Below are 24,923 nucleotides of genomic sequence, written 5' to 3'. Positions count from 1 at the left end.
AATGAAAGGGTTGGTTTTAATGTGATTTGTTATAGAAGGATAAGATCCATAATATTAAAAGATTCATTCTATGACTAGAACTCAATATTCTTTAGGCAAACTCAGAACATGGTGATATTTGTAAGATATAAAAACCAGATCTCAACATCCCCGTGGAAAAGAAAACAGAATTTTTAATGGGTATTCCATGGAAGGCCTACAAAAATCAAATCACATGCTGATGGCCTCTGACGCATTTAATGTTTTAATCAGTAACTTCAAGGTTGGCAGGCAAAAGAAATAAATATTCAATACCTTCTATATGCTTCTATATACTGTATTAGACATATCACATGTACACACCCATGACAATGCCGCCCAGTAGTGATACCATTTGCTGATGATCAGGAATAGAAAAGAGTTTCCTTGACCTGATAAAGGGCATTGATAAAAAGCTCACAGCTAACATCATACTTCATACTTCTTTCTCCCTAAGGTCACAAATAAGACAATAGAAATCAAGCCATTTCTACTCAATATTGTACAGAATGTTCTAGCCAGTGCAATTAAGAAAAATTAAGGCCAGGTACGGTGGCTCACTCCTGTAATCCAAGCACTTTGAGAGGCTGAAGCAGGCATATCACTGCAGGTCAGGAGTTCGAGACCAGCCTGGCCAACATGGTGAAACCCCACCTCTACTCAAAATACAAAAATTAGCCAGGTGTGACGGTGGGCACCTGTAATCCCAGCTACTTGGGAGGCTGAGGCAGGAGAATCACTTGAACCTGGGAGGCAGAAGTTGCAGTAAGCTGAGATCATGCCACTGCACTCCAGCCTGGGTGACAGAGCTAGACTCTTTATCAAAAAAATAAAAATAAAAATAAAAGTAAAAGGTATCCATATTAGAAATGACAAAGTAAAGCTATCTCTTTGTAGATGACGGGATCTTACATATAGAAAACACTAAATAATCCATATTAATACAATTTAAGCTAAAAAAACAAGTACAGAAAAGGTACAGAACACAAGATCAATATGCAAATATAAGTCATATTTCAGTATACTATCAATAAGAAATCCAAAAAAGAAATTAAGAAAACAGCATTGAGGTCAAGAGCAGTGGCTCACACCTGTAACTCCAACACTTTCGGAAACCAAGGTGGGAAGGTCATTTGAGGCCAGTAGTTCAAGACCAGCCTAAGCAACATAGTGAGATCCTATCTCTACAAAAATGAAATTTAAAAATTAGCCAGGGGTGGTGGGTGCACTTATAGTCCTAGCTACTCAGGAGGCTGAGGCAGGAGGATTGCTTGAGCCCAAGAGTTCGAGGTTGCAGTAAGCTATAACTATGCCACTGTCCTCCAGCATAGGTGACAGAATAAGACCCTGTCTCTAAAAAATAAAAATAAAAATAGGCTGGATGCGGTGGCTCATACCTGTAATTCCAGAACTTTGGGACGCCAAGGTGAGTGGATCACCTGAGGTCAGGAGTTCGAGACCAGACTGACCAACATGGTGAAACCCATCTCTACTAAAAAATACAAAAAATTAGCCAGGCCTGGTGGTGAGCGCCTGTAATCCCAGCTACTCGGTAGGCTGAGGCAGAAGAACTGCTTGAGCCTGGGAGGCAGAGGTTGCAGTGAGTCGAGATCATGCCATTGGACTCCAGCCTGGACAACAAGAGCAAAAACTCCATCTCAAAAATAATAATAAATAATAATAAAATAAAAGAGCATTGAAAAGAATACACAGAAATCATGTAACCAAGGATGTGCAAGACAAGTACACTAAAAATGACAAAATATTGTTGAAAAAATTGTAGAATAAATAAAAAGAAAGACATACCATGTTCATGAACTGAAATATGTAATGTTAAGATACTCCCCAAATTGAAACAGGCTCAAGAAAATTGCTACCAAAATTCCAACTACCTTGTTTGCAGAAATGGACAAGCTGATCCTAAAATCCATAAGGAATCACAAGGGACTCTAAATAACCAAAATAATCTTAAAAGGAAGAAAATGTATTCATATTTCCCTATTTCAAAACCTGAACTCCAGAGCTACAGTAATCAAAACAATACTTGTATTAAGGATATACATATAGGTCAACTGAATAGAATTGAACATCTAGAAATAAACCCATATATTTATAATCAATTCATCTCCAACAAGACTGCCAAGACCATTTAAGGGGAAAAAATAATTTCTTCAACAAATGATGCTGAAGCAAACGGATAGCCACATACAAAAGAATAAATCTGGACCCCTACCTCACACCATACACAAAAATTAACTCCAAATGAATCAGGGATGTAAATGTAAGAGCTGTAAGTGTAAAACTTATAAAACCAAAAAAGCCTAGGTATAAATCTTCATGGCCTGTATTGGGCAATGGTTTCAAAAATATGACAACAAAAATACAAGCAACAAAAGAAGACATAGATAAATTGAACTTCAGATTTAAAAATTTTGGGGCATTAAAGGACACCATCAAGAAATTAAAAAGACAATTCACACAGAATGAAACAAAACCTGCGTAATCATAAATCTAATGAAGGTAGTATCCAGAATATATACAGAACTCTTTACAACTCAACAATAAAAGGCAAACAACTCAATTTAAAAATGGGCAAAAAAGTTGAATAGGTATTTGTCTAAAAAAGATATACAAATGAAAAGATGCTGAATATCATCAGTCAATAGGGAAATGCATATCAAAACTACAATGAGTTACCTCTTCACACCAACCAGGATATCCTGATTATAAAAATTTTAAAACAAACAAAACCAGAAAATAATAAGTGTTGACAAAGATGTGGAGAGAATAGGACCCTCATATATTGCTGGCTGGGACTGTAAAATGCTGCAGCAACTTTGGAAAATAGTTTGGCAGTTCCTCAAAAAGTTAAGCATAGAGTTTCCATATGACCTAGCAATTACACTCTTATGTTTATTCTCAATAAAACTGAAAAACATCTTTACATGGAAATTTATGCACGAATGTTCATAGCAACACTATTCAAAATACACAAAAAGTAGAAATAATCGAAATGTTGATCAACTGATGAATGGATAAACAAAAGGTGGTATGTCCACACAATGGAGTATTATTCAGGCATAAAAATGAAGTACTAAGGCATGCCACAACATAGATCTTGAAAACATGCTATGTGAAAGAAGGCTAGACACAAAAGGCCACATGTTGTATGATACTACATTTATGAAATGTCCAGAATAGGCAAATCAGTAGGAATGCAGGTTAGTGGTCACCAGGGGCTGATGATAGGGGAGAATGGATAAACTGCTTAATGGGTATAGCATTTCTTTTTGGGGTGACAAAAATGTTTACAATTATAGTGGTAATGGTGGTTCAATGTTGTAATTATACTGAAAAACACCAAATTATACACTTTAAAATCATTAAAACAGTTAATTTTATGTAAGCTTTGTCTCAATTTAAAAAAGCAGATTCTGAAAGAGGACAGAAAGTGCAAGATGAAAAGTGGGGTTGGGAGGTAGAAGGCAGTTTCTATTTCCCATGAGTTGGTCAGGGAATTCCTCTGACATAAGTTTACTTTTAAGGACATGAGAAGGATATGGGAAAATAAGCTACAAGGATATCTGGACAAAGAATTTCAGGCAGATGGAAGAGCAATTACAAAGCATTGAGGAATAAACATGCTTGGGGCTATCTGCTCAATGAAGAGCAAGGTGGAAAATTTGAGAAACAGAATAGTAAGGAGAGGAGATGCAAGCAAGAGGCAGGAAGGGCCTGTTAATGTTGGGCTTAAAGGTCATTGTAGCCTCTTGCTTTCTCATTGAGTTAGACGGGAAGGCACTGGAGTGACACAACCTGACCTGTATTTAAAATGATCACCGTGGCTTCTATGGCATACAAAGTATAGTGGGGAGAAAGGCAGAAATACAGAGGCCAACCAGGAGTTTGGCAATAGTACAATTGAGAAGGGAAAGTAGCCTGGGTTAGGTTGTGTTAGTGATGAAACTAGTGAGAAGGGGCCAGATTCTAGGCATTTTGAAAGTAAATATTGATACAATTTGTTGAAATACAAGACGTGAGATTTGAGATAAAGAGAGGGGTCAAGCATGAGGTCCAGGTGTTAGAGAATGTAGCTGATATTTACTAAAATTAACTAAGAACTTTATGGAAAGAGCAGACTTGGGAAAACCCAAGGGTATATATTGAGAATTAAGTTTGAGATTCCTATTAGATATTTAAAAGCAGTTTCTAGTAAGCAGTTGGATATTGGAATCTGAAGTTCAATGCAGAAGATCACACTGGAAATATAAATCAAAGGCATCTATACCAGATGGTATTTACAGCCATGAGAGTCAATAGAAGGAAGTGATTAAGTGAACGAAAGTCACTAGGCAGTTGAACTGGATGAGAACTAACAAGAACCACAGAATTTGGTGTTGTAAAAGTAACCAGTGATCACTATTAAACATAAGCAGTGCTGGGCCTGGTGGTTCATGCCTGTCATCCCAGCACTTTAGAAGGCTGATGTGGGCAGATTGCTTGAGCTCAGGAATTCGAGACCAGCCTGGGCAATATGGTGAAACCTCATCTCAACAAAAAATACAAAAATTAGCTGGGCATAGTGGTGAGCGCCTGTAGTCCCAGCTATTTGGGGGACTGAGAGGGAAGGATTGCTTGAGCCTGGGAGGTCAAGGCCTCAGTGAGCTGTGTTTGTGTCATTGCACTCCAGCCTGGGTGATAAAGTGAGGCTCTGTCTCAAAAAACAAACAAACAAAAAACACTATACCAGGTTCTACTAGAGATTTGGAGATTTGTTGATTAAAAGAAAAAAAAAAAGCAATCGCCTTTAAAAACATTATAGCCATTATATAGGCTAACTCAACAAAGGTTAATCAAATGCTAATTATTATTCCAATGTATTTCTGTTGGGACCTTCTGGATTTTTTAGTATCGTACTAAAGCCTCAGAGATTAGGAGGAGGCCAAGAAAGAGGACAGTTAAAGAACTAGAGTAGGAAAATTAAGTTGGGACATAAACTAGTTCTATTAGCCATCTACAAAAATAGATCATTTGAAGAAAATATGGCATTAATCTGACTAGGAAAAAGGAAAGTAAGAGGAATGCATGGTATAAAAATAAATGTAGTTGTTCAAGCACAGCTGTTGTTATTTTTGAAATGTTCTTTGGCGTCAGTTCTATAGTCACATATTTTTAAATGTCTATAGTGCACGTACTTGAAATGGCACTTACCAAAGTGTGAATATCTCCTTCACTGAGGGCAAGATCCCGCTTAGTGATGAGATGGTCCCGCTCACCTTGCCCAGCAACTGTGTCATTCTTTTCAGTTGCTTGCAAAGATGAAATCTAATGCAATCACATTAACAAAATGGTGGTAAATGATAATGAAAAACATTTTATATCAGCATTTTGATATAAACTCTTAGATACGAATAAAAAATAGTGAATGAGCCGGGCGCGGTGACTCACGCCTGTAATCCCAGTGCTTTGGGAGGCCGAGGCGGGCAGATCACAAGGTCAGGAGATCGAGACCACGGTGAAACCCCGTCTCTACTAAAAATACAAAAAATTAGCCAGGCGCGGTAGTGGGCGCCTGTAGTCTCAGCTACTCAGGAGGCTGAGGCAGGAGAATGGCGTGAACCCAGGAGGCAAAGCTTGCAGTGAGCCGAGATCGCGCCACTGCACTCCAGCCTGGCGGACACAGCGAGACTCCGTCTCGGAAAAAAAAAAAAATAGTGAATGAAAATTTAGTATGATAGAATATTTACCACTCTGTATATGGTGAGCAGTAAGGACAGAAAATAAAGATTAGTCTTTATTATGTACCAAAAAGGTTAGCTCTCCCTAACCATTATTTTCAGCCCTTGCTTACCTCGAAGTAACACACAGAAATGGCCTGAAATTCCACAGTACATTTGTGATGTCAATCATGGGTATATTTTTAATTTTGTTTCTTTACCTTTCCTTAGACCATACTGTATAATTGTTTCTAGTAAAAATCTATGGAGATGACTATATCCAAAAGTCAAAAGAATCATGAGTAAAATGGTAAAGCTTATCCCAATTTTAGCAACAAAACACCCTTGATGTGATATTACACCCTGAACAAACAACAATGTGATGGAGCCAAGGTCAAACTGAGTCCCTGAAGGACATCTCATGAGGCTCAGTAAGCACTCCATGAAGATACGGTTCACTAGGATGTCACAGAATTAATTCTTACCCATTATACAAATGAACTTATCCTGAGTGTACTGCTTATGAACTAAACAATTTTTTGCAGAGTGGGTTCTATATTAAAATAGTTGTTTTATTTTATGAATTTCTTTTATAGGTTTAGAAAGAAGGCAATGAAATATCATTATAATGAAGAGCTGCTATAAAGCACATTACCTTAATTCTCAAAGGGTTGATCTCCATATCTGAAGTGCAGTTCATTGGTCCATCAATATCATAATGAAGGATATACAACAGAGTATTATTGTTGTATTTATAAGGCCACTGAAGATGGAGCATTGCCTTGCTGAATGAACTTGGACCATTGTTTCTCAGCTAACGAGAAAAAAGAAAATGTATCTACACCTTGGGCAAAAATCTGTTCCATAATCCTTCCCCTACATCAACTTTAGAAATCATGTTAGCAATAGGTTTTGAACAACGGCACAGTTTCCACAGTTAACCTCTAATTACAATGTGGCTATTTTAATGCAAAAATTATCAAACTCAACATTTGTCTCTAACACAGAGTAATATGTGTCAGGATAAAAATATAAACAAGGTTGGGCACAGTGGCTCACATCTGTAATCCCAGCACTTTGGGAGGCCGAGGCGGGCAGATCCCTTGAGGTCAGGAGTTCATGCCCAGCCTGGTCAACATGGTGAAACCCCGTCGGTGAAACCCTGTCTCCACTAAAAATACAAAAATTAGCCAGGCATGGTGGTGCACACGTGTAATCCCAGCAACTCGGGAAGCTGAGGCAGGAGAACTGTCTGAACCCAGGAGGCAGAGCTTGCAGTGAGCTGAGATCAGGCCACTGCACTCTAGCCTGGGCAACAGAGAAAGACTCCACCTCAAAAAAAAAAAAAAAAAAAAAAAAAAAAAAAATATATATATATATATATATATATATATATATATATATGTATAAACAAAAGGTGAAATATTTAAAAATTATTAATGAAGGATGACAAAGAAAATTTTCTTCTATAGAAATACAGTTTTGATTATTTGCCATAGGTATTTTCATTTTTAGCCAGAACTACAAAATGCCCATGAGAAAGTACCAGTGACTTATTTCTTTTATTCAAGTAGAACAACTGATTTTAAACAACAAATTATATAAACTGCTTTATTTAAACAAAGCTATTTGTCAAATAAAAATGAATTTATGAAAAAGGAAAATATTCAAACAAATCTCTGACACATAATTAACCAATGTAGTTTACATAAAAATTACATAGAATTTTTTTTTTAAGTAGCTTAGTTGTTCCTCTCTTCGTTGGCTCGTTCACTAGGTTTGGGTAAAATCCAACAACTGCAAACCTCATAGATGTGCTGAACAACTGGCCCAACATCTTCTTCAGTCTCAGGGTTCTCCTTGTGCTCCCAGTTTGGAATCGGAAGAAAGATATGATCAGGACTCGAGACTCTAAACAATGACCAAAGAAAACCTACCATGAATATCAAAATGATATAGTCAGTCCATTTTCAAAAGTGCCCTGTATTCATTACTCAAGTGAATAAAATTAGATCTAATTTTTAAAAATACTTCAAGAGAAAACTAATGAACACACACATGCACAAAAACTGCTCTTATGAAATGTACATGTAACAGGTGAATTGATAATTTGTGTAAAAGTTCAATAAACTTATTTTGTGCATGTTGTTGCCATGTTTTGTTCCTTTTGAGGATCACCCAGTATTGGGGATTTGGAACATACCTAGGATTTTATTTCTACAGGAGCTAATGCCCTAGTAAAACCACCACTAAACATGTAGTGTCTACTGTCCAGAAGAGGCTAAGGCCTGATAGTTACCTTTAAAAAGCAATCGTGAGAATGAGATACTCAACTAAGTATTCATACTGACCCTCTTATCTCAACTGCAGCTAAAACAGCAAGGTCAACTTTGTGAGATACAACCGGGCTTACTTTGTCAAACAGATTTGAGCTGAAAAAGAAAAAAAAAAAATACTTAAAACTGAATTAGACATAACCACCAAAAACATACAAGAGGCAAATCCAGTGAAACTAAAAATTAACAAAAGAAACAAGTGTAAAGCTTATACCTCAAAATAGTTATTTTCACTAACATTTAATTCCAAGAAGATGAACGTTTTATTTCTGGATTTTAAATTTTGTTTTACAAACTCAAACTTGACAATAAAGTTATTCTTATAACGTAAATATTGATTTTAAAATGCTATAATCAAGCAATAAAATTTAATCTGTGCTATTCTATATTTAAAATATATTACATAGTATATTTACAACAAATAATATTTATTTGATAGTTATAAGTGAATATAAGTTGTTTTCATACCTTTGGATTTGTAAGTCAAATTTCACAGAAGTATCCATCTCTGACTGCTGGTGCACACTGAAACGAAGACCAGCTAAGAGCTGAAGGAGGGAGGAAAAGATAGTAATGTTAGTCAATGTCTAATTAGCAAAATTTCAAATCCAATATCTAAATAAAAAATAATGTTCTAAAATGGGGTTTTTCTGAGCTTACAATAAAACTGAACAAAGATAATTAAATCTTATTTTCTATCAAATCTGTTTTACTTAATATACCTGGGCCAATCCATAAGACAGCCTATTTAACAATTATTAATCATAATTATACCTCCTTATAATACTATCTTTCTAAAAAATGCAAAAGTAAATGTTTGTTGATCCAGTGAAAGTCTAGCAACTAGGTGCAATGATTTGATAACAGGAAGCTAACAACCAAAGTATGTGCTGTGTTCATAGCCCAGAAAAGAAGAAATGGATGATTTACTAGAGTAAGAGAACCTGGCTAAAGAAGGCATGAGTAGGGCCACAACCAGAATTTCTCCATACACTTCTCATAACACTCCCAACACCAAATATCCTAACTCCTGCAGCAGAAAATTGGTAGATTTTAAATAAAACAACTGAACCACCAGGTACAAAAAAGGCTTCTTGGGGATCAATGACACATAAAAACAGTACTTCCTGGATACTGCCTCCCACTCCACAAAGTCTAGAGTTGGCTACTTGGAATAAGCAGAAACTATATAATAACCAGAAAGCTAGAGAGAATGAGAATATGAGAAAATAAAAGGCATGCTCATTGTTAATAAAACATGTAATACATGTGAAAAATTGAACTTAGGGTAATTTTTTCAAGTTCTCTTCCCTAAGATACCGTACATCTAGAAATAATAATGACTTGTAATAGAAGACATACTAAAGAAACATGGAATACTTACAACTATATTACTACATATCTTCAAAGTACCCGTATCAATATGTCATTAATTAAATTCTATTGAATAAGTCACACAGCATATACTGCCATTTTGTCCTTGCTACTAGGAATTCTACAAGGTATATTTTGTTTACTTTTTAGAGGATTTGGAAAGTGAGCCATTGGCTGCTGCTTTTCAAGCTCCTGGGCACCCTACTCTACCATCTGAAGGGGAGCCTTATTCAACTAACCTTTGCTTTGATCCTCTGTGTGGGGCCTGTGATGGAATCTAGCTCACCTAGGATTGACAGTCTTAGTAGTTGCCAGAGTAGCTTTTCAGGATCCATTAAGGCATCAGTGAAAAGAGCAAAATTATTATTTCAGTCCTTAGTTTAAACCATGTTCTCATCCATTTACTAAAGTGAAGGAGGCGTACAGAGCAGCTGATTGCAAACCAAGTAAGAGCACAACCAATTGTTTCGTATCTTAGTTAAAACTAAGCAAAACTCTGCTAATCATTTAACTGTTATATCGAAACCAATTTAAGGACATTGTTTTGAAGCGCTTATTTTTAAAAATTACTATGAGCCCAGAGAACAATATGCTTTTCTATTTGCTGGGGAGAAAAAAATCTGTTTAATTAAATTGTCTTACTTGAGTTCCAGCCTTCATTGGGTTTCCAAGGTCACATACCACCTGGCGAGTTTGGTTTTCTGTCTTAAATGCACAGGAAAGTCTTGCTAAGGCCTTTGATAGACAAAGAAAAAGGATACAAAAGGAAATAAAATATCATGCAGTTGGATATTTCAGTTTCTTGTCCTAAGCAAATAAATCTAGTTGAGCAAACCAGGAGGTAAGGAAAAAGCCAGAATTGGGTACAATTGCCACATGGAAATGCAGAAGTGTTTCTAAAAGATCCCTAGAGGGCTACCATACATAACCATAAAGCCTCTGATAAATAATTTGATGGACAGGCTTAGACACTTTATCTATCTAACCTCATTTCCAGGCACTTAGCTTGCAATTCTAAAAATGTCATATCAATGCATTATGCAAAGTATTAGGCTTAAAAGGAATTATGTAAGAGAGGCACTCCATTGTCTAGCAATTTAGCCTTAGGTAGAATAGCTAAGCTTGTGCTTCACTAAATAGGGGAGCAACTCATTAATGTTAATAAGATCTGTGAGTGCATTTCGATTTTTAAAGAGGCAGTCTGCTTACTTCACTGTTTCGGACAACCCCGATGAAATCAGCCTGCAGTGGAATGGAAACGATGAGCTCAGCTTCATAGGCACCTTCTCCTTGATTCTGAGCCTTAACAATCAATGTCAGAGGGTTGTCATCCCCAATATAGATCTTCTTTTGATCACTACAAGTTAACAATACAAATCCAGACTGAGAAAAAAAGACTAGATGGGGAAAGTGTGACTGTTCAAAGAAACAAGAGTTAAATACATAGCACCAACACGTTCAACAGTGTCTCAAGATATTTTAAGACTACTTCACAGCTTGATAGAAAACAGCAAATAGCACACTGGGTGCAAATCCAATGTTCTCTCAGTAAAAATAAACATTGATGCCACTAATAGATCACTATCATTCATATCTATTACTGAAGTGAATTATATGTACTTTGTAATTCCCCAATATTTTTCTAAAAGCTAAATTAATCATGTGTCATAATTCTCACAATATTCTTTATAATTCACATACCATACAAAATGGTAAGGATATTCCTTGAGTTCAAAGTATATTTGCAATGAAATGTATCTTTAAAATTATACAATATTACTTTGTGATATTACCCAAAGTTGAATGCCTGTCAACCTAGGCAACTAGTGAAAACACAGTAGATATTTTCTTTAGAAGCTCAATATTGATAGCTTTAGTATTATAGAAACTCACGCATTACCCTCCAGTATAACTAATTCTCGTTAAAATATGTTAGTCCTTTGAATAGAAAAATGTACCCTTCCATTTAAATTTCTTACTACATTATTTATTATTTCAAGCAAAACTTACCTATCTACAAAAACTTCCAGTTTGGGTTTACAGACATTGTCTTCACCACAGTCAAGTAGAATGTGAGCCTAGAAAAAAACATTTTATTTTTCTACATGAAAAATACCAATGCAGGCGGCATAAGCAGTGTTTATCAATATCTATGTGGTTATACACGTATGTACACATGTACATATTTTCATGTACTCATCAGCTTGTTTGTATACCTTAATGCAAAAGAGACCATGGTCACTTATTTTTAAACAGGTCAGTGTAGCCAGTCAAGAATGAGAAAGAAGAAAAAGATTCATAGGATATAACACAGTTCCTTGGAACCTTTCAGTTCTATCTCAAATTAAGCTGTTATCATCTTTGAATGAGGACTGGTGTAAAAGAGAAAGTAATAGTCAAGAAATGAGGGTTCATTTTTACTCTGCTGCTAGCTAAGTTGTGAGATGTCGGGCAAAATAGACTCCCTTCTAGAGTTTCTCATTATGGACTGTGCCTCCACCAATATCATGGAAATAGGGCTGCAGAGGATAAAAGAATAAGGAGCTGTACGTATTCAGCAGACAGGCAGAGAGACCAAGGGGCAAAAGAGACTAGATAAAATGAGTCCAGCATTGCATGGTCATTTGGAAAAAGATGAAGGAAAAGGAGCTTGAAGCATTATAGCTAGCCAATCAGGGTAGGTGAAAAAAGCAAAGACCTGAACTTTTTTCCCTTCTAGATCTGGCCAGAAGAATGTTCCAGCTAGAGCAAAATGGAAAAACCCAAAAGAGAGAAACACTGGGAAAAAAGCAGAGGAGCTGGGTAGGATGTGAAAGAAGAAACATAAAAATTAAGAGAAGAATGGAAAATAAAGATGAGGCCATTTTTGCTTCAAGCACAGAAGTAGACAAAAAGAAGAGAGAAAAAGATTTAAAGGAAAAGAAAAACGGAGTCCCTCAAAAAACGGATGATGATTGATGATGATTGTACACTTCCAAGTAACAAGGAATGTCTGGAATTAAGGCTTCAACATACACATTTTGGGGGAACACAGTTCAGCCCTTAGCAATATTTAAAATATTGTCATTTTTACATAGAATCGCTTAAAAATTAACAGTGGAATAATTTGCATTCTATTTCTTACTGTCTTCAAAATCCAGAATGTATTATATACTTTCAGCACATCTGAATTCAAATACTTAAGTTTTATTAGAAATTTTTTTGTATTTAGAATTCATATAATTCACAGTTGAAAAAGTAGATTCAAATACTCAAGTTGTTCTAAAGATACTAAAAGTTTTGCAGTAAGAGAATTAAGCGTCAGCTTTTAACATTAAATTAATTAAAATTAAATAAAATTTTAAAATCAGTTCCTCAGTGACACCAAGCCCATTTCAAGTGCTCAGAAGCCACATGAGGCTTGCAAGTGGCTGTACATTGGATAGAGATTCTTAACTGTCGTTTTAATTTGAAGGAAACACAAAAATATATGTGAATTAATTCATTTACCTAGATATATGCAGTTGCTATAAGTCTTTTTCAAAAAGGACCATTAGAAGAACTATATGGTGATTCTTTACATCATGCCAAATATAAATCAAGGCTTGATTAGATTATATCAGGAAGAAAGTGTGGACTTTGCAGATAACAAATTAACTAGTGATAAGGTATGTATGTATAACATGCCCAGTTAGAATGTTAGATGAGTATCTTAAGTTTGCAATGAGACATATGTATAAAATATTAATGAAACTGTAATATAGAGATACTTGGCTAACATCACTCTGTAGGGGAAGAAAAGGATTTAGCTGGCATTGAAGCAGCCATAGTATTAAAATATGCTGTCAGGAAAGATAGTTTCAGAAATGGAAAAGCAATGTCTTCCATGCTCAGACAACCAAATCTCTACAGTTATATATATTATATCTTGCACAAAGTAAGAAATTAATATGTATTTGAGGCCGGGCATGGTGGCTCATGCCTGTAATCTCAGCACTTTGGGAGGCCAAGCCAGGTGGATCATGAGGTCAGGAGATCAAGACTGTCCTGGTCAACATGGTGAAATCCCGTCTCTACTAAAATACAAAAAATTAGCTGGGTGTGGTGGTGGGTGCCTGTAGTCCCAGCTACTCAGGAGGCTGAGGCAGGGGAATCGCCTGAACACGGGAGGCGGAGGTTGCAGCGAGCCAAAATTGAGCCACTGCACTCCAGCCTGGCAACAGAGCAAGACTTCGCCTCAAAAAAAAAAAAAAAAAAAAAAGGACTTAATGTGTATTTGAATCAAAAAAATGAGAGAAAAAAAACCCAACTCTTTCTGCAGAAAACACTAAATCTCTAACACCAAAGGATCAGGGAGCAGAAAGGGAAACACTAGAACTGCACTGTCCAATATAGTAGCTACTTGCAAGCCTCATGTGGCTTCTGAGCACTTGAAATGGGCTTGATGTCACTGAGCAACTGATTTTTAAATTTTATTTAATTTTAATTAATTTAATGTTAAAAGCTGACGCTTAATTGTCTTACTGCAAAACTTTTAGTATCTTTAGAACAACTTAAGTACTTATTTGAATCTACTTTTTCAACTGTTAATTACATGAATTCTAAATACAAAAAAAATTTCTAATAAAACCTAAGTATTTGAATTTAGATGTGTTAAAAGTGTAAAACACACTCTGGATTTTGAAGACAGTAAGAAATAGAATGCAAAATATTCCACTGATAATTTTTAAGCGATTCCATGTAAAAATGACAATATTTTAAATATTGTTAAGGGCTGAACTGTGTCCCCCCAAAATATATATGTTGAAGCCTTAATCCCCAGTATCTCAGAATGGAACTGTATTTGGCGATATAGTCTTTCAAGAGATTATTAAGTTAAAATGTCTTTAGGGTGGACCCTAATCCAATGACTGACGCTTAAAAAGAGATTAGGACACAGACACACACATGAAAGGAAGACCATGTGAAGACACAAGAAGGTGACTGGTGACCATCTACAAGCCAAGAAGAGAGGCCTCAGAAGAAATGAGCCCTGCTGACTCTTGATCTCAGACTTCTAGGCTCCAAAATTAGGAGAGAATAAATTTCTGTTGTTTAAGCCACCCATTCTGTGGTACTTTGTTATGACAACCCTAGTAAACTAATACAGATATATTTTTTAAATAAATTTCACCTATACGTTTTCTACCTTTTAAAAAATGTTGCTAACCAGCAAATTAAAAATTACAAATTTAAAATTACAATTAAAACTTTATATTTCTATTTGACAGCAAAAAGAGAGTGCAGAGAAGAGCTTGTAATGTAACCAGCGAAATGAAGGATCCATTTTAGAGAAAAGCAAATGATAACAATGGTGGAGTAATTAATTAACATAAAAACAAGAGTGAATAACAAAGCTAAGCATGCAGAAAGAAACATACCTAAAAATTAATATGTCACTGATGGAACAAATGTAGGACACAGAGAAGACCAAAAAAATTTTTTTTCAAACAATGAAGAATGAAAATAGGTAGGAAGAAAAGGAAGTCACATATTACTGCAGTTATTTTTGCCCTCCAAGAGGTTTCAAAAGTTAGCCTACTTGATTAGCCAGTTTTAACACGGTGTTGGCATTAAAGAGATTGGATGGGGAGTTTGGAAAACTAATCAGAAGTAGTGATAACAATGATAATAAAAGATTTCTAAAAAATTATAAAACTATAAACAGAAAATAACCATAACCCATATATGAAAGCATATTATATAAAGGGACAAGTAACAATTAACTTTTAAAGAAAGTATAATACTGAATGACAGACATTAAGGGGCTCAGGTGGTCATTATTAAACTATTAATCAACATAATATTGTACATTCAATAAAAATAAAAAATGTAAATAATATAAACACAGAAGTATGGTTATAAGTTGTGTTAATGAATACTAGAAAATGGCACATATACCATGATTATTAATGTACAGAATGAAATTGTTAAAATATAAAAATTAGAAAAGACTTTAAAAAATATTTTAATTTGCCTTTTGTTACCGTCACATATAGTAATCTCAAATTACAAAACCAGAAAACAAACCAAAAAAAAAGAGCTTATGGGATCTTAGAAAGACAAAAAAAAAAAAAAAAAAAAAATGACAACCTAAATTCCTAAATTTAGGGCAAAGAGTTCTATGAAAGAAGAAATATTAATGTAAAAACATGAACATGTAATTTAAAAAGGAGAAATAGTAATTAGAATTAACAATATTTAAATACATTATACATAAGATTTTCTAAAACTAGAATACCACCTATCAAATTTTGTTGCTTTCTCTGGTTTTCTGAAAAGAATTATTTATTTACTATATATGCACTTTTTAAGATTAAAATATCAAAGATAACATAGACATCAAATATCTTTAGCGAAATACTAAAATATGTAAACAAACTGGCACATTGCTGTTCTCCTTGAATTATTTTCCTATTTCACGTATATGAAATGTGATCCTGTCTTTCTCTGTATATCTATGTTAAGTGGCTTTAAATATCTCTGACTTGAAAATTCAGATTCCCAAAAAAATAAAAAGAAAAAAGAAAAAAAAATAGAAAATTCAGATTCCTAACCTTCTGACTTTGACTAAACATCTATCAACATAATAAAGGAAATTTTCTCTAATATTTAATAACATGAATTGTAAGGAAAAATCACAAAATATCACATTAGTGGTAAATTGAGTACAGTACCTGTCGACTAATGTTAGCAGGCGTGAACTGGTTAAGAATGGGTTGCAAGCCTGTTGTATCAGCAGCTGTTCTATAATCCAACCAATATTCCATAAAAATGGTAATTGGAGTGAGTTTGTCTCTAAATTCAGATTCATCCTAGAAATGGAAAGGCTTTGAATTAATGATAACATCAACCTAAATTATCTGGAGAAATCCGTAAGTGCATATTACAAAGCCAGCTATATTCATCCCTGAGCCTTCAATTCTAACAAAATTCTCTGGAAAATTATACTTATGTAGAAATAGAATATCCAAAAGATTATCCTTATCAAGTGAGAACGTTTACTCAATTTTTGTTTTACAATGTACTATTTGATTCACACGAAAGTACGAGACATGTTAACATGAGCACTCACACACACCCAACATAATAAGAACATTATTGATACTGCTTAAGCTACCCAAATACTTCTTTCTCTTCCTCCCTCTGCATTCCTTCTCAATAGGATCACACGTAGGCTTCTGTGACTTCCTTTCTGTCCTACACTCTCATTAAGATCCATCCATTCTATTGCATGTAGCCTACGTTAATTTTGTACTGTTGAGTACTATTTCGTCATGTAAATATACCACAATTCATTTATCCATTCTGTCGAAGGCTATTTTTATTGTTTATGGGTTATGTTTTTGCTATTACAGAAATTGCTGTGATTATTCTTACACATAGTGACAAGTATATTTGTCAGCTCCATAGTAACACATCATTTTCCAAAGTCTTCAAAACAATTCACACTGCCGTCAGCAATGTATAAGAATTCTTAATTCACATCTTGACCAATTAATAGGTATTCGCGGACTTTGTTTAAATGTAAGATTCTATTTCTTCATAGCCATAACTTGGGATATTTGTCTTGCTTCTTAAATCATGAAGTTTTTAAAATTTAATCTCAAACCTTTTTTGTACTTAAGACAGTCACGTTTCTTCTTTAATCTATTCATGTGGCAAATTACATTTTTAGACTTAGTATTAACCCAGTCTAGGATAAACAATAAGCCCAACTTGGTTTATGTATCTTTTTTTACAAACTGCTAAGACTTATTTGCTTATAATGTCTTAGTAATCTTACATCTATTGTAACATTAGAATGAAATTCTCCCTTCTGGTACTATTTTTGACCACTCCAGGAAACAATTACACTAGTTTCACAGATTGACTTTGAAATATTTTGGTTTTTTATTCTTTCAAAGAGCTATATAAAATTGAGAAATCTTATTCTTGAATGTTTGGTAGATACTGCCTATAAAACTATCTGGGCTTTGTTGTTTTGTAAAGATTAACTGCCAATTCTATTTGTTAAGTGTTCAGAGGATTATTCAGGTTTTCTGTTTCTTCTTATGAGAGTTGCATTGTTTTACTAAGAATTTTCATGTTTTGTCTAAGTTTTCCTATGTACTAGCCCAAGGTTATTCATAATATTCTGTTAATTCCTCCCTTATCTGTAATGCCCCACTTCAATTCTTAATTTTGTGGTGTTTTCTTCTTACTTTCATTTTTTCTTAACTTTCATTTAAATTAAATAGCATTTAAGGCTACACATTTATCTTTGTATTCTACTGTTGTGATAGCCTATACATTTTGATATGTTATATTTTCATTGTAATATAGTTGCAAGTAAATTTCCATTATGATTTTGTTTTTGACCCATAAGTTATTTAAAAATCATACTTCCCAATTCCCAGTTGATCTTTTTGTTATGGATTTCTAACAACTGCACTGTAATGGCATGTATTCTATAAAATTACTTTTTCAAATTTGTTTAGACTTCCTTTATGGCCTATGCATGGTCAGTTTTTATATTCTTTAATTATTAGGTGTAGATTCTATATAAGTCTGTTAAATCAAGTTCATTAATTATGTTGTTGTCTAAATATTTACTGATGTTTTGGTCTTGTTTTGTTTTTTTCCTTTAAATAAAATAGAGTCTCACCCAGGCTGGTCTCAAACTCTTGGCCTCAAGGGATCTTCCTGCTTTGGCCTCCCAAAGTGCCAGGATTATAAGCTTGAGCCACTGTGCCCAGCCCCTTTATTTCTTTAAACATTTTATACAAATTTGTACTCTGTAACTGGCCTTTGCGGGTCTAAAATCTGATGCTTCTTCTAGTGGCTTCTTTGCGTGTGTGTGTGTGTGTGTGTGTGTGTGTGTGTTTAATGAATTCATATTTCATCAAATTTAACCTGTGGAAATCCTGGAGCCCATACTGGATAGCCCCCCTTCAGCAAGGTTTTACATTTGGCTCTTGCTGGAATCAGGACGCACCTCTGTCGTAAGAACACTCAGCCTTATACATATGTTGGAATTCCTGTGCTGGTGTCTGCAATTACCACCTGCCCTCTCCTTCAGCTTCATCCTTTGCCAGCAACTCTGGCTCATATATTTGCTTATACTCCACAATTCAGATTTTTGCAACTGGAGTTTTTTAGTTGATTGATTATTTTTTTGGACCCTGATGATTTCTTTTACTGTCTTGAAAGTCCAGTTGCATTTAACAAATATGTTTTTCATAATTTGTTCAGTAGTATTGTTGTGGAAAGGCCATTTGTAATATCCAATCTGCCAGAAGTAGTAGTTCATCATTCAGGCTTGACACTTTACAAAGCTAAATTTCCTTTGTATATTTTTCTGTTTTTCCTTTTGATCTAACACTAATTTACAGAAAGTGAAAATCATTTAGATAAAAAAGAAAAACTAATGACTGAAAAGGAAAAACAAGCTAGCAGAAAAGTTATCTCTTACCCGCAGATACGCTATCAATTCCTCACACTGCATCAGTCCCCCCCTTGAAATAGTCATGTTCTTGGAGTGACTTGGGGACCTGCTGTAGAGAAACAGTGCTCGTCGAATTGCTCCCTTTTGCTTGAGTTTATCCAAAAGAAGTTCCACCTGGAAATCTACGTAAACCAAAGGATTTATAACCAACATATTCTTTATGGACACCTATCTATTCTACTCTAGAGTTTTCATGTAAACAGAGATCTTTATTCCTTAAGAAGTAAATTGTTTCTAATTAATTTAAAATGTCATTACATTATAATGAGACTATAACATATTAATTCTGAAAAAAATTTAATAATAATTATTTCCCTAAGTAATGTCATAAATAATTCCCCCAAAAATGATAGTAGTAAGCCAATTATCAGAAAGGAGAAATGCTATCGTTTAATTTAAGCTGAGAGGAGGAAATCCAGAGGATGAAACATGTGAATTAAGACTTCCACCATAAATTCAAGTAGCAAGAGTCTTGCTGATTTTGATTAAGAAGTATTTGCTCATATGTACTCATACCATCATATTAAACACTATGATGAATGAACAGTTTGCCCCACTTGAAACTCCTGCTTCCAGTGAAGCTATCATATCAAATTGTCAGATGAATATGCCTTCAGGAAGCAAGTGATCAAACAGAGTTAAATACATCAAGAATCATTGTAAAACAAGTATGTAGCAATTAGGATTACTGCCTTGTAAGATTCAGTTCTTTAAGTAGTTTCTTAAGAGAGTGCAAATCTTTAAAACCAGAAGTCACGTTACTAGTTTCTCTAAAAGTTGACCATTTCAAATTTGGGTGAACACCCGGGGTTATTTTGCTTCATGTTCTGCTCTACTTGGCCACATTGTCCTCCATGCTGTTTCTCAACCACTGAGCATATCTCCTGCTTCAGGCCTGCTGAAACTGCTAGTTCCTCTGTGTCAAACACTCCTCCACACATCCCAAAGCTCCCTCATTTCCGTCAGGTCTCTACTGAAAAGTTGTCTCCTAGGGAGACCTTGCTTGGCTGCCCTGTGTAAACTTTTACACACAAACACACACCCAACGGTTTCAGTTTCTTCTCTGCTTTATTATTCTTTACCACTTGCCATTAACATACTGACAAACCTTTGCAATAATTATTTAACACTACTATCTTGCTCTCAGGACCACATCAACCATTTTAGGAAAAGAAGAGTAGAGTTTGCTGTGTGAATTAAACTGCATGACCAAAACTTTTTCTCCTCTTTCTCACTATTTCTAAACCACCTCTACTCCTGAGATTGCTGGGGGCTGCCCCAAGACATAAAACACAGACTTCTCAGCAGATCATCTACTTACAAACAATAACATTCATGCCTCCCCAGAGTTCATTACCTCACATTTGTAACTGCTTAACCTTACAAAGGTCATGTTTCCCATTTTGTGGGCTATTTAGCTCATAATGTCCATAAATAAGTGTATTAGTTTTGAATTAGCTTAAGAGTTACCAAAGAATATAATAATTATGTTGAAATCTTAAATGCCTTTAAACATAAACATTCAAATAAAAAATTGTAACAACTCGAGTAACTATTTGAATATTCTAAAATATTTTTTACGTGCTGTGTATGCAGTATCATTAAAATAATATGATTTTTCATAGAACACTTACTAAGCTTTCTGGGAAGTACTCCTTTGCCATCTGCCTTTAAGCAGAACCTAACATTAAAGCTGTGGAAAAATAAAAAACATACATAAATCCTATAATCCAGTTTAGACATATTTTTTATTATCATCCACATCTAATATTTCTAATACATAGTTTGTATTGTGAAGCCTTACATCTTTCTTCATGTCTTAATATTATTCTAAAAACATGAAACTCTATACACTAACCTAACTCATCCTTCAGTAATTTAAGCACACTTCCTTTCATGGTACCTTGATGAGAAAAAGAGAAAGAATGTCCTAACTTCCTCTCAAGCTTATAGAACCTGTTGATAAATCTAAAGGCGGGAAATGACAGTTCAGATTTTTATTTATTTATTTATTTATTTTGAGACAGAGTCTCACTCTGTTGCCCAGGCTGGAGTGCAGTGGCACGATCTCAGTTCACTGCAACCTCTGCCTCATGAGTTCAAGCAATTCTCCTGCCTATGCCTCCCGAGTAGCTAGGATTACAGGCATGCACCACCACACCCGGCTAATTTTTGTATTTTTAGTAGAGATGGGGTTTCACCACATTAGACAGGCTGGTCTCAAACTCCTGACCTCAGGTGATTTGCCAGCCTGGGTCTCCCAAACTACTGGGATTACAGGCGTGAGCTACAGTGCCTAGCCGACAGTTTAGATTTTAAAAATTGTCCTGTTGATAAAAAGACCCACCAAAGCTTTCTTTAATTAGCAATCTTCTTTACAGCAGTGTTCTTCACATTTAGTAGCAGGTTTTGAAATCGGTTGAATGAGTTGTGTTCAGCATCTTAAGAAAATTTTTTTTTTTTTTTGAGACTCAGTGGCGCGATCTCGACTCACTGCAAGCTCCGCCTCCTGGGTTCACGCCATTCTCCTGCCTCAGTCTCCCATGTAGCTGGCGCCCACCACGGCACCCGGCTAATTTTTTGTATTTTTAGTAGAGACGGGGTTTCACAGTGTTAGCCAGGATGGTCTCAATCTCCTGACCTCGTGATCCGCCCGTCTCGGCCTCCCAAAGTGCTGCGATTACAGGCATGAGCCACTGCGCCCGGCAAGAAAAAATTTTTAATAAATAAAACTGATTTAGGTATCGAAGGTAAGTATGATTTTCTGAAATGCTTGATTTAATAACTTTTATGTGTTTATAATGCAAAATGTTATTTCTTACTATGTGCCATACTCAAAAATCATATGATGTTACTGCTCTAGTTAGTGCATTTGAAGCCTCTGAATTACTAACATAATTAGAAGCAGATTATTGGCAACTTCACAGAGGTATGCAGGGTAGAAAAGCAGAAAAACTTACAGCAAAATCTTGAAAACAACTTCACTGCCAATCAATAAAAATGAAGAGCAAATATTACTGAATTTTTAATGTAATCCAATTAAAGAAATGAAAATTTCAAAACTGTAATAACTATAATTCAAAAATATTAAAAAGCAAATTCAGGAAAAATATCTTTAATTGGCTCTTTTGAAGTAAAATTTCTCTAGGTACCAATCATTTCCTCCTTGATCATAAGTTCTCTGCAACTTTTCTGTGTAAGTAAGGAACATAAATAGTGTTTCCCAAAGTGGGAACTCATGAGTGACTACTCATGGTGATTTTGGTAGTATATGGGTCAAGATTTTTCATTAGTTTTATATTTATATTGATATGTATGAGAAAGATAGTCGTTTCTACATTTTGCTTTTAAATACTATGAGGTAAAGCATGAGACAACTTAAAAAATATCTATAATGGGCCGGGCGCGGTGGCTCAAGCCTGTAATCCCAGCACTTTGGGAGGCCAAGACGGGCAGATCATGAGGTCAGGAGATCGAGACCATCATGGCTAACACGGTGAAACCCCGTCTATACTAAAAAAATACAAAAAACTAGCCAGGCGAGGTGGTGGGCGCCTGTAGCCCCAGCTACTTGGGAGGCTGAGGCAGGAGAATGGCGTGAGCCTGGGAGGCGGAGCTTGCAGTGAGCTGAGATCCGGCCACTGCACTCCAGCCTGGGTGACAGAGCGAGACTCCATCTCAAAATATATATATATATATATATAAAATGAAAAAAGAGCAAAAATTACTGAAGTAGCATACAAATGACAAAGATGAGAGAAAGAATGGAGTAGAGAAGAATTCAGACATTTAACTTATGAAAAAATATTATATTTTTCTTTGGAAATTAGTAAAGGAATAAGCAGAAAATATACTAGAGCAAAATAATTTTTTTCAAACAGCTGCTATTCACAGATATTAAATCTGAAAAACAAGATATCTTTTAAAAATTTAATTGTTCATGGGCCTGTTTGGAATTACATATAAATGAACTGAGATCTTATTAGCTTTTCTTTCTTTTTGAAAATATTCATTGACCATGCATAATTCTTTAAAAATTAATTTCATACTAATTTACAGAGTATTTTTACAGCTCTTTTTTGGAGCACTATTTCTATAATCCAATTTATAACATGAAAATAGAGTATAAGGCCAGGTGCAATGGCTCACGCCTATAATCCTAACACTTTAGGAGACTGAGGCAGGATGACTGCTTGAGCACAGCAGTCTTCGAGACCAATCTGAGCAATATAGGGAGACCCCATCTCTACAAAAAATTTAAAACATTAGCTGGGTATGGTGCCACACGCCTGTAGTACCAGCTACTAGAGAGGCCAAGGTAGAAGGATCACTTAAGCCTGGGAGGTCAAGGCTACAGAGAGCTGTGGTTGTGCCACTGCACTCCGGTCAGGGCAACAGAGGCAGACCTTGCTTCAAATAAAAAAGAATAGAAAAAACAGTATACTCACAGAAACTGTTTTAGCAATATTTCAGCCCTACCACCTTCACTTTTCAATTGTTCTTACAATGCTTGAACAATAATCACAATAATAACTATTATTAAACAAATACCCTTACCAGGAAACTTTGAGAGCTGTTCCAGGCAGTGAGCAGGTTTTATTGTCTTGATTTAAAATGCTAGGGTACACTTCAAGACCAGCATTTACAGTGATAACTGGTCGGGCCCTAGTGGGGGAAAAAAAGAAGATGAAGAAAAAAGTTATTTATAAAGTTAGGTTGATCGAAATATTTTTGGTTCATATTCACTACATATATAGTACAATGTCTACTAAAAGTATTGTCTGTAATAGTAAAAGGAACAAGAACAACATAACTGTAGGTGATCAAATGTCTCAGTTGCCCAGAACTGTCCTAATTTTAGCACAGAAACTCCTGCATCCTGAGAAATCGCTCAGTTCCAGGCAAAGTGGGACAATGGCTGACCTATATGAATTCAGTCACTAAAGCAGGATGGCTAAATAAGTTGTGAGATATCTACCAAATTCACTGCACTACCATGGAGAAAATGAGCGCAATGACCTCTAAGACATAACCAACATATAGTTTTAGTGAGAGAGAAAAAAAAAAAAAAACCCCAAAATGTACAAAGGATGTCTACGGATAGACATACATACATACATACATAATATGATTTTTTAATGCATAGAATATTTCTAATAGAAGAAACAAATAAATTATTAGCTGGTGTGAGGGAAAACATTTTTTTATATACCCTTCTTGTACTGTTTGCATTTTTACCACATACATTATATAATTAACAGCAATTTAAAAAACTAAAAACAATAAATTAAAATAAATACAGTTTTCCTGAGTTCAGATACACAGGTTGAAATCCTATACAAAGATACAGCTGGCTCAAGTCAATCAATGTGCCCGTCTCAAAATGATAAATCTCTGAAATCTGTTAAGTATTGTATAGTTACAATTACTATAGTATACAGTTATTGTATAGTATACAATTAAATTGACCCATCACAAACTCTACACAGCACTAATGTTAGTATTCCTGCCATGTATAAACTCAGATCATAGATATGTAAACATCTTAACTACCTGGGATGCCAACTGATATTCTGAGGAACTGATGAAATACAGAGAATAACTGGGGATATATAAGAAATTGGGAAATAGAAATATATAAATTCATACATATTGCTCTAGTAAAAATATTCATTTCGGGTTTCATTAGATACTAACCTTGTGGTCAGAGAATACCAAGACATAAGCATGAGGTTAATTTCCTGCTTCTTATAGGAAAATGTAAACCCAGACAATTTTTAGAGAGATTAAATCTACAGGAGAATACCTTTGAACATAATTTAAAAGACAAAGAATGGGCGAGCAAAGTGGCTCACACCTGTAATCCCAGCACTTTGGGAGGCTGAGGCGGGTGGATCACTTGAGGCTAGGAGGTCAAGACCAGCCCAGGCAACATGGCAAGACCCTGTCTCTACCAAAAATACACAAAATTAG

At 35.1% G+C, this 24,923-nt stretch overlaps 1 protein-coding gene across 4 annotated transcripts in view; it reads right to left on the bottom strand.

Moving 5' to 3' along the window:
* ITGAV (integrin subunit alpha V) overlaps positions 1-24,923 on the bottom strand; it is a 91,320-nt gene that overhangs the window by 5,543 nt on the left and 60,854 nt on the right. For all 4 annotated transcript variants that reach the window (XM_005573672.4, XM_065525744.1, XM_074009565.1 and 1 more), the window contains 12 exons: positions 23,508-23,615; positions 20,585-20,643; positions 18,918-19,072; positions 16,141-16,278; positions 11,456-11,523; positions 10,655-10,802; positions 10,088-10,180; positions 8,540-8,619; positions 8,087-8,167; positions 7,541-7,646; positions 6,391-6,549; positions 5,230-5,343 (listed from right to left, as the gene is read on the bottom strand). In XM_005573672.4, the coding sequence (XP_005573729.1) occupies positions 5,230-5,343; positions 6,391-6,549; positions 7,541-7,646; positions 8,087-8,167; positions 8,540-8,619; positions 10,088-10,180; positions 10,655-10,802; positions 11,456-11,523; positions 16,141-16,278; positions 18,918-19,072; positions 20,585-20,643; positions 23,508-23,615 (1,309 nt within the window). The remainder of the gene's footprint in view (positions 1-5,229; positions 5,344-6,390; positions 6,550-7,540; positions 7,647-8,086; positions 8,168-8,539; positions 8,620-10,087; positions 10,181-10,654; positions 10,803-11,455; positions 11,524-16,140; positions 16,279-18,917; positions 19,073-20,584; positions 20,644-23,507; positions 23,616-24,923) is intronic.

This window comes from Macaca fascicularis, chromosome 12, assembly GCF_037993035.2.
Source record: "Macaca fascicularis isolate 582-1 chromosome 12, T2T-MFA8v1.1".
Classification (NCBI taxonomy): Eukaryota; Metazoa; Chordata; class Mammalia; order Primates; family Cercopithecidae; genus Macaca; species Macaca fascicularis.
The sequence above is the reverse complement of the archived record's forward strand: the minus strand, read 5'-3'. Positions and strand labels throughout refer to the sequence as shown.